Here is a 10,414-nt window from a genome sequence, read left to right on the forward strand (position 1 = left end):
CAAAGATGCGAAGTGCCTTAAGTGAGATGACACAGCTAGCTAGCAGCAGAGACAAAACAAGAACGTAAGCCTCCTATCCCAACTTCAGTGCCTCGGCTGACGTGTAGAGAGCACGATTAGGGATCGCACAGGCCTCATTCCCACCACCCTCCCCATCCTATGTCCACCCTCCCCTGGTCCCCAACCCCCCTCTGGCCTCTCCAAGTCGACTCGCCTCGCTCTATTCCGGGCCTTCACAAGCATTCCACACTCCCCAACTCCAACCCTACTTCTTCTGGCCTTCCCTCGCCTACAAAACACACACTGAGAGAGCCCCACCAAGGAGTGACAGTGTCAGAACCCGCAGTAATCCTCCGCGCTGCGGAGTCCGCTCCAAGGCGCATGCGCCACCCCAAGTCGGCGCGCGCCGGTGACGTCACGGACGGCGCCATCCTCGAGTTTGGAGCTTGCGGCTCCTGATGCCGGTAGGAGCGTGTCAGTCTGTCAGCTTAGCTTACCGCGCGACTTCGGGCAGAAGGAACCTCTCCACCACAAACTTTGACGAGAGAGGCTGTGGTGGTCGAGGGCTGCTGAAGAAAATAGAGAGAGGTAAAGAGTGAGCGACGCCTGAAGAAGACGTCAACAGAGCGCACCGGAAGCGGCCCGAGAATGAACAGTAAGCCGTGTTGAGGGTCACGAGAAATTGGAGAGGGGTGGGATGTTAAAGAGTCGGAGACTAGGTGTAGATACTGGTGAGTGAAAAGGGCCGCTGCGGAGTCCGAACGGATCTGCTGTGGAAATTGTCCCGCCTTACCTAAGTGTAACTGTGGCCCGGAGTCCCGGTTGGCCTGCCTAGTCTCTGAACTATGTCAGAGCTGGAGGCAGGTTCTCTCCGGGGGCTGCTCAGTAGTGAGTGAGTGGTGCTAGAGGTCGGCCCAAGGGCTTGGTGCGACTTGGCCACTGTCTCCCTCTTGGCGTGGTCAAGGCCCTGTTCCTCTGTGCAACCCGGTTTCCCCTTTTGTAAGGTACTGATAATGATGCCTGCCCAGCCTGCTGTTCTGTGAATCACCCTTGTCTGGTGTAAAGCGCAGGGAGCGTGCTGGGGATTGATACCACTAGCCCAAAGCTTTGAGAGTTGAGCAGAGGTGTGCCAAGGAAGGGAGCAAGCACCCAGGGCATTTAGAGGCAGGGGCCTGACACCGTCAAAACTGGATTTTGAGTTCCACCTCTGCCACTCCCTACCTATGTGATCAAGTTAAGTGTCTCAGCATATTTTAGCTTCAATTTTCTCAGTGCATAATAGGAATAATAACTCCTTTAAAGGATTGTTCAGAAAGTATAATGAGATAAAATATATGCAGCTTTTAATCAGGGGCATGACAAGCAATGAGGGCTCAATAACTGTTAGATGTCTATTGTTATAGGAAAAAAAAAAAGACTTCTGGGTCTAATGCAAGTCACCTGTGACAGGTACAGAGTCATTCCTGGGGTCCAGGCCCTGCAAGTTGCTCTCTACAGACAGGTTTTAATCCCTATCTTCCATCTGAGAGAGAACCAGACTCTATATAAAACTTGTAACCCCTTTGGTTTGCTGGTTCAACTGTACTCAGGGAAGCACAGTCGAGCTGGGATGGAATTTATAGAGCGTGAACCAAATTTTTAGTCTTTTGGCCCTTAAACCAGACCTTTGTCTCATTCTTATTCCATTCACGCCCATATTCTATCCCCAATGCCATGGTTTTCTTCTTCAGACAAATTAAGAAACAGGAGTGTGAGTTTTTAAAGGTTAAAACCACATTGAGCAATGTGTATTTTGAGCTTGAAGAAAGATCTACTGTATTTTATCAGTTTAGGACACCATCAATTGTATAATACATCTCAGTTTCCTAGATATTAAAATGTGAAGAGTCTTTTTTAAACATCTATCAGTAAACAAAATGTAATAGTTCCAACTATCTTCATCCTGGAAAGCCCTGTCACATAACTTTTAAATGAGTTACATCATTAGACTTTTAGAGCAACTGCTCAGGCTGCTAACCTGTGGTATTTTAAACCAGGGCAACTCTAAGTATTGTCTGCTGAGCTTCAGTAGCATCTGAGAACTTGTTAGGAATGCAGGATCTGAGAGTGGGGCCCAAGAATCTACATTTTAATAAGTTCCCAGAGATTCTGACACACATTCATGTTTGAGAAGCACTATTTTAAGGCACACCATTGGAACTTCTAGCACGGATGTGGCTGGAGGGTCGGGCAAGAGGCATCAGAAAGCTTTGAAGCTGTGCTCATTGTACTGCCCCCATCTTCTGTCTCTGAATAAGCATAGTTATTTTCATAGTTACAAAAGTATTAGGTCTTATAGCCATAGCCAACAGAGTTGATCATTTCGTGTTTGTTTTCTTTAAATCCCCCAGGTGTGATCTACCATGCCTTCTCTCAGAAAGATGCAAAAGAGTTCGACATTCAGGTACAGTGCTTGGCAGGAGGTCTGGGAGCAACAGAGGTGAATGCAAAGATGGCTCAGTGGCTTCTTAACCATTAGTGCTGTTTTAGATGTCCTTTCCCACATTTCACTCCTCACGTTTCCAGCAGACATGTTAGGCTTAATCAAGGTGTGTTATCCTGCTGGCCTCCTTTCCCATTATACCAGAGTCAAGTTTGATTAACTGGGATTTCTTGATCTGTGGCATCTTCCCCTGTGTAGGGGACACTAGGCTATGCTCACCTGACACCTGCCGTGGCAAGCACTGTCATTTGACCTTGTTACTGTGCCCCTTTCACTCCTGAAGAGAGCAGTCAGATCACATTTCATAAGTGTAATTGATGGATCATATCTGGGTGCTACAAACATTCTTTGTCAGTTTGGCAGAAGCTTCACCGGTGACTCATAATTTCAAAAGGGAGTTGCTTTTGAAATCAAGATTTTGAAAGACTCATACACCTTAATTTGGCTTCTCCATGAAAGATGGGCCACTTAGGTATTTAAAGAATCAAGTGTCCTCTTACAGTAATAATACTGATAATAATGAATTTTTACTTTCTAAAAGTACAAAGCTGAAGCTGACTGCCCTCCTTACCATGGGCTACCATGAAGAGCGTGTGTATCACACCTTTATCCCCACCTCCCAGCCATCCACGTGCCTGCTTCTGCCCATGAAATGAGAGCTTGATTACTATTGACACGTTAGCCGCAAGGTGTTTGCAGCCCAGTTAGTGCAGCAAAGGTCCAGGAAATGGCCCCGTTAAGAGGGAGGACCTCAATAGACCGTGCTCCCCAGGGCTGTGGCAAACACGAAGGCAGAGCATCAGAATGAGGAATAGACTGGTGGAACTCCAACTTGAGAGACAGTGATGCTTGTTCCTTCAAGAATTACACACAATTTATGATAGTTACTTTGCCCAGAAGTCCTCTCTAAGTGCAGGTGCTCAGTCACAGTCATGTGATGCTCTGTTCTATGTGGAAAAGAGTGAACACATGGGGCTAAGATACGCTGACAGTTTATTTCCTCAAGTGATGCCAGAGCAGACCAGGAAAATAGCCATGCTGCATCCACAGGCTGGAAACTCAAGTAAAGAGTATTACGATATGGCCGCAATGTCAAAATCCCTACCTGCTGCGGCTGGGCCCACCCCGGAGTGCTTGGTCATGCCATTTTTCCTAGTGTTGGGGTCATTTCCTTCAAGGCCATAGCCTGGCTCTACTCTGAGCTTGCCTTCATCTGATCATGACAGTTTAAATACCATTGTCATACATTTCTCAAGGATGAGAGAAGTCTTTTCTTCCAAAGGTAATTTGTTTGTTTGTTTTGCTTTAATTTTTTTATTGTTGTTTTTTTGTTTTGTTTTCTTTTTATCCTCAGAATAACCTCAGAGAGTAGGGTAGGAGGTTGGAGTTTTACGTGGCTGTTTTGTATGGCAGTTACGAATTGGCATTTGAATGTGACTTTCACATCTTCCCAGCAGGGGGTAGCAAACACGCAGCAGATGAGAGGCTGTGTGAGCCTCAGTGGGTAGATAGGTGGGTCAGTGAAGGCGGCCCATCTGCTGTTGCAGCGGTGTGTGGGAGGGGCTGGGGGTCTGGGTAGCCCCAACCAGAGCTATGAGCACCACGCCATCTTGTCCTCATGCAGCACCCAGGAACCCAGCGGGCCGAGGCCTTTGTGAGGGCCTTCCTGAAGCGGAGCATGCCCCGCATGAGCCAGCAAGCCCAGGAGGACCACCTGCAACGCAAGGCTGTTGTTCTGGACTACTTCACTCACCGGAAGCGGAAGGAAAAGAAAAAGAAATCTAAAGGCCTCTCTGCCAAGCAGAGGAGGGAGCTGCGGCTCTTTGACATTAATCCAGAGCAACAGAGGTATGGCAAGCCTTTCCTGCCTTTCCACCCTAGAGACTTAATCTTCCTTGTGTTGAGTATGGACTTGGGAAGCTAGGTAGCCCCTGCTCTGTTTAAGCTAAGAGAGCCTCTCCCACTTCTGCCATAAGGGGGCAGGCTTCCTTTACCAATTCGGACTCTTTGGGTTTGGCTTTTCTGCTGGCTTCTGTCCTATCCTTAACTAATAAGACCAGTGCCATAAGCCATGGGCAACAGACTATTTGTCTTTCAGTTTTCTTAGAAAAAGAGAAACTGATATTTCTTAACATATATCTCTTTGTAGCTTCTAATAGCACTAGACAGAATCACCCATTGGGGTCTTACTGCCAAAGAACGTGCTGCCCACATGTTGCAGAAGTTTCTGAAGGAGACACATCACTCTCTGTGGGAGAACATGTTCCTCCCTCCAGCTGGCACTCCATCTCTCCTTGGCCACGGTTCTGCATTTGCATGTCTTAGGACTGTTCATATGCTTTTGCTCCAAGATCTGTAACCAGATAGCCTCCCACATCCCACAAGATAGAGTCTGTCACTTTGTTCATGGCCCCTCTCACAAAATCAGCTGGGCTTTGGGAGGAGGAAGGGACTGCTGCCTGCCCCTGGTGTGCCTCACCCATGTCCCCACCGGTAGAGTCCACTTTGGGTTTGAGCCTGAGGTTCTCATTTCTCTAACCAGTAGCTTCGTTAACTGGACTCCCCGTGAAGCGCCAGGAAGGCCCGTTTGGGGTCGTGTCACCTGCTCCCTCTCCTTCACCCCGCCACTTCTCACTCATCCTCCAGACAGACCCTGTCACCTTGCACAGGGACTTACGACAACCAGCAACTCCTGTTTACTGAGGGTTTACTGGGTTCAGGTTCCTGTAACAGAAAACCTCAAAATAGCAGTGGCTTAACTAAGATGGAAGTTTATTTATCTTGTGAAAAGAAGTCTAGATGAACACCATCCTGGGCTGCTGTGGTAGGCAGTTCCATGGCCATCAGACAACCAGGAGTGTAGCCCTGGGTGCGTCCTTGCTGCTCCACCATTTGTAGGTGTTCCTTCGTGGTCTAAGATGTCTGCTTGAGCTCCAGCTGTCATGCCTGCATCTAACCAGCAGGAAGGATGAAGGGGCAAAGGAAGGCAACGCCTTCCTCTTCTCATTAGCAAAAACTTAGCTTTGAGAGGGTTCTACCCGTGAGGAAACTAAGGTTTGAGAGGTGAAAGTACTGGATTTTAGTGTGGTTATCGGGAGTAGAACTAGGATTTGCACCCAGGCCCCAGTGATCCAAGTCATGGTCCTTTGCATCAAGCCAAGCTCTGTGCTCTTTGGATGTTATAATCCCAAGCTCACATTGCCTAACGTTTTACCTCTATCTGACTTTGCCACAGATACAGTCTTTTTCTCCCTCTCCATGAACTCTGGAAACAGTACATCCGGGATCTGTGCAATGGTCTCAAACCAGACATGTGAGTTACAATTCTGAAGCCTTGCCCTTTGAGGCAGAGTCCAAGTCTTAGAATCGTTGTAAATGCAGCTTTCAGAGCCTGCTATCAGCATTGCCTGGCTGCGGAAGTTTGTAGACCTGTTTACTTCTTTCAGAATTCATTATCATGGTATACATTATGGGCTTTTGTTTACCTCGTAGGCAGCCACAGATGATTCAGGCCAAGCTTTTAAAGGCAGATCTTCACGGCGCTATTGTTTCAGGTAATTTGCCTGAGAGCACATCATCTGGTTGGCCAAGCCATCGTTCAGTGACAAGTCCTTGCTGTGTGGATATCCCTACATCAGCAGCACTTCGGGTAGACGATGACTATAGCTGTCTTAGCCAATTCTGGCCACTCGTTGGATACTCTAAATGGCCTCTGTGTACCTTCTCCACACAGAAGACCCCTGCTGGTATCCCAAAGGACACAGCAACTGCTGGCACTCACCCACAGCCTCGTATCTTGAACAGCCCCATGGTTTTAAATGTCGGCTGTGGACCAACAGTTCCCAAGTTGTCATCTCCAGCACAGACCTTACCCTTGAACTCCTTGAATTCAACTGTCTACTGGACATAGCCACCCAGACGTGCAGTAGACATTGTAAACTTTACTTATCCAAAACAGAACTCTGGGCCTCTCCTCAGATCAGCCCCTCCCCTGGCCTTCATCATCTAAGTTGCTACTGAGAATCACCTTTAGTAATACCACTGAGTACTACTGAGTGCCACTAATACAGTACCACTATTTACCCTGGTTGTTCAAGCCAAAAACCTAGGAGGTATCCACATTTCTTCTTTCCTAATTGCCTACCTCCAATCCATTAGCACGTCCTAACACCCAAATCTAAGCCACCACCATCTCCCCTGGGTTACTGCAAAGCTGCCTAACCCTCTCTCTGCTGACACACTGCTCCTTCCCTGACCAGGCAGCCAGAGTGAAGATTCTACAACAGAAATCAAGTTGTGTCCCTTCTGCCTACTTACTGTGGTCTAAACAGCCTGTCCAACCCCCTTGGGCACCAGGTCTAACCACACTGGCCTGCTTTCTGCTTCTCACCAGGCCTGGCCCTGCCACAGGGTCTTAGCATTTGCTTCTTCCCTCTACCCAGAGAGTTCTGTGTGCTCAGGGACTGATTCTTTCTCATTATTCAGGTCCCTACTCAGATGTCACTTCCCAGGGGTCTACCATAGCTAAAGATGACCCCCCACCCCATTACCCTGCCCTTGTGTTTTTCATAGCACTCATCACTATTAGAAAATACAGTTGTCTGGTTTGGTACACATTACCCCTCCCCCTATTAGAACAGCAACTTCGTGAAGGCAGGACTTAACTGCTGTGCCCAGCACCTACGTAGGACACTGCCAGACACATAGGAGGCGTTCAGTGAATGTGTATTGACTACATTGGGGGATAGGTTGGGGGAGGTGAGAGGCCTACTGCCTGTGGTGGCAGCTCACTGCTGGGTGGCCTATAGTGGGCTCCCATTCTGTCCAGAGTTCAGGAGGTTCTGGGAAGACCATGATGAACAGGCGTTCATTCAGGTCCTGTAAGTGAGACTTGGCCCTGCCAGAGCAACCTGACTGTGGGCCTTGGTGGTGCTAGATACATGTGTGACCTCTTGGCTCCAGAATCCTGCCCAGGACCCCTGTGGCAGCAGGCCTTCCAAAGGACACCTTATCAGAGCACAGAGGCTATAAAGCCACCACCAAGGGATTGGGAAGCCTAGGTTCTCATCCCACTTGGTCCCTGCCCAGCCAAGGAGCCTCCACCTCACCCTGCCCCTGTGGGTGGTCTTTCTTTCTCTGCTGGTTCAAGTTTGGGACCAGAACCCACAGCCCCCACAGGCCTGGCTGCCTGTGGCTCCCCTAACACCACAGAGGCCTGAGCCCTGAACCACCCTTTTCCTTTGCAGTTACAAAATCCAAATGCCCCTCCTATGTGGGCATTACAGGAATCCTTCTACAGGAAACAAAGCACATTTTCAAAATTATCACTAAAGAAGACCGCCTGAAAGGTACGTAACTGGATCGCCGTGGGCTGTGGCCTCCCCAGCCGGTTTATCGGCCCTTTCCTCATGGCTCTAAAGCTCAGTTTGGCCTTTCAGGTCAGCACAGATGGTAGGTACCTGCTGACCTTACATTCCAAGCCTGAAGAGACCGTCCCAGCACCCAGGGCTCTCCCTGAGGTACTCATGAGCCCAGCCAGCAGCCTTGGCCAGATGTGATCAAGGGAAGGAAGGGCTGCTCGGCTGTGCCTCCAGGCACCTGGGTCTGTTTCCAGGACTGGGACCCTCCACCTGCCCAAAGGCTGCTGCCTCCCAGAGGATTGAAGCTAGACAGATAGCAGGGATGAAGCTAAGGTAGCACCTGCCCCTGGAGTTCCCAGAGCCAGCGCCCTTGGTGGTGATTCTCTGGGTTCCAGGCAAGCAAGTGCAAGCTTATCCGCCTGGTGTGCTAGAGCTCACTGCTCTGGCAGAGACGAGCGGCGTGTCTGTCAGGATTTCCACACCCCCTCCTTGCCCATGAATCCAGAGATTTCAAAACCACAGTGGGAGGTTTTTGTTCCTTTAATTTTTTGAAGCTTGGTTTTCTTGTTGCTTTGTTCCATTCCCCTCTATATTGTTCTGCTCTCATTTTAGACCTCAGAAAGTGGTGTACAGATTTCCCCAGTAAGCATAAAGCCGTGAGTCCATCTGAAAGTTATGCGGCAAGACCTGTTTTTGGCAGTTTTTCTGGGGGTTTCTGGTTTTGGGAGTTTGGTTCATAGCCTTTGACCCGGAAAACTAGGTGTTGAGTTATATTTAAAATGTGAATAAATTGGCCTTTTGGCAGAATAATCCCCTTTAATCCTGATGCTGTTACCTTTGTGGGTTCCTCTATTTCTTATTATCTTTTCCTATTAGCTTGTTGTATTTTCTAATACAAACATCTTGGGAATAATAGTCTCCACAAAAGTGAACTTACTGCCAGGACTTTTTCCTTCATCCTTTTTCTCCTGCTTTTTTTTAGTTATCCCCAAGCTAAACTCTGTGTTCACTGTGGAGATCGATGGCTTTATTTCCTACATTTATGGGAGCAAATTCCAGCTGCGGTCAAGCGAGCGGTCTGCGAAGAAGTTCAAAGCAAAGGGAACAATTGACTTGTGAGCTCTTCCTGCCTAAGGGAATCGTTTATGACAGCGAAAAACTGGAAACAACCTGAATTACCCACCTTTCAGGGAAGAGATGGTTGGGCCAGTTCTGGTTATAGACCACCTCCAGCCAGTCTAAATCAGAGTTGAGGACGTTTAATCATCTGGGAAGGAGCACACTGTACTGAGCACAGAAGTCAGGGACCACAGGGATGTGTCTTTATAGATGCTCTTGTTTTTGTATTACTCCCATGGACAGAAAAGATTGGCAGAAAACACCGGAATTAACACAGGTTGACTTGAATAGTGAGTTTATTTGGTTTCTCTTTTTCATACTTTTCAGTGTTTTCAGAATGTTCTATGATGAATGAGTTGTTTATGTGATAATAAAATATGCATGTGGGCATGAACAGGCTACAGGAGTGATTCCTGCAGCACCGCCAGGATGGAAGGGAAGGGGAGGCCTGAGCTGTGCCTGGCTCGTGCCTTTACTTTTGCTCTGTCATCAGGCACCGTGTCTCACTAGTTCAGTGGTGCCCTGCTTCTTTGATACATCACTTTAAATCATGCCTGCTGTCGAACTCTTTGACCTGAGGTTTACTTTGCTGTTTCAAGAAAGTTGAAGAGGAATGAATGGTGAAGTTGCTAAGTGACTTAGGGCCCATTCGGGAGTCTGAACTGAGGTGGACCACAAAGGCAGAATGCCGGGCCTAGGTGTGCTTATTGAAGCTAGTTCCAGTATGGGGAGCTTAATCCTACAAGAGTGTTCTCAATTCCTGAGTCTGTTAGACTCCAAAGGAAGGTGGGCTAAAGGGAAAATAAGACTGGAGCTCTTCCCAAGGCCTAACCTACTAGGAAAGCCTGAGTCCCCAGCAGTGGCACCTTAGTTGACCTCTTAGTCCCATTTTTGCTGCTGGAAGCTGTGGCTCTGCAGGCTCTGCAGTCTGACCCTAGCCCTCTGGGCAGTGTGCCTGTGGGCCAGTAGATGGGCCCTTCTGCGCAGGGCCTAAGTACAGACTGGCCGAATGAGGACGGGGTGGGGACCAGACTTCCAGGGTCTGCTACCAGGAAAGCCACATGGCTCAGAAGGCCCTATCGCCCCTTTCTTTTGAGAAGCAAGTGTTTGCTGACCAACAGGGTGAGGGCAGAAGCATTCCTGGCGACAAACTGGCAGCAAATTCGTGTGCTTTTTCTTCTGCACCAAGAGAAGCAGCAGTGCCAGAGGCTTCACTGTGTCAGCATTTTGCGCTCAGACTCCACACTGGACGAGAAACATCACAGTGGAGGGGAGAGCGTAAACACTGACTTCACATTATTGGAGGAGAAGCAAGAAGACCTAGCGGTGCCTCTGCACCTCCCGAAGGCTGAGCGCGCCCCGGGTCTCCCACGGACGTGCCCGGCGGCTCGACCCCACTTCCGTCTGTGCATGGTGTCCCTCACTTACCAGGAGGGTCTGAGTCTCCTTGGGT

At 48.8% G+C, this 10,414-nt stretch overlaps 1 protein-coding gene across 2 annotated transcripts; it reads left to right on the plus strand.

Moving 5' to 3' along the window:
* The first annotated feature begins 514 nt into the window (after positions 1-514).
* Positions 515-9,355, plus strand: POP4 (POP4 homolog, ribonuclease P/MRP subunit). 2 transcript variants are annotated; one of them, XM_079723733.1, is made up of 7 exons: positions 515-655; positions 2,391-2,479; positions 4,107-4,330; positions 5,718-5,795; positions 5,975-6,036; positions 7,729-7,830; positions 8,825-9,355. In XM_079723733.1, exons 1-7 carry the CDS (start codon positions 649-651, stop codon positions 8,959-8,961), a joined length of 699 nt encoding a protein of 232 aa, XP_079579859.1. In that variant the 5' UTR covers positions 515-648; the 3' UTR covers positions 8,962-9,355. The 2 variants fall into 2 exon arrangements, with proteins under 2 accessions (XP_079579859.1, XP_079579860.1); XM_079723734.1 differs by having other exon boundaries at positions 2,391-2,443.
* Positions 9,356-10,414: the final 1,059 nt, after the last annotated feature.

Source organism: Hyperoodon ampullatus (assembly GCF_949752795.1).
Source record: "Hyperoodon ampullatus genome assembly, chromosome: 18".
In the NCBI taxonomy this organism is placed as follows: Eukaryota; Metazoa; Chordata; class Mammalia; order Artiodactyla; family Ziphiidae; genus Hyperoodon; species Hyperoodon ampullatus.

Excerpts from the sequence above, each read along its gene's own strand:
- POP4 (XM_079723733.1), top strand. Across the intron at positions 2,480-4,106 it reads GAGGTCTGGGAGCAACAGAG|CACCCAGGAACCCAGCGGGC; the intron begins GTGAATGCAAAG and ends GTCCTCATGCAG. Across the intron at positions 5,796-5,974 it reads AATGGTCTCAAACCAGACAT|GCAGCCACAGATGATTCAGG; the intron begins GTGAGTTACAAT and ends TTTACCTCGTAG.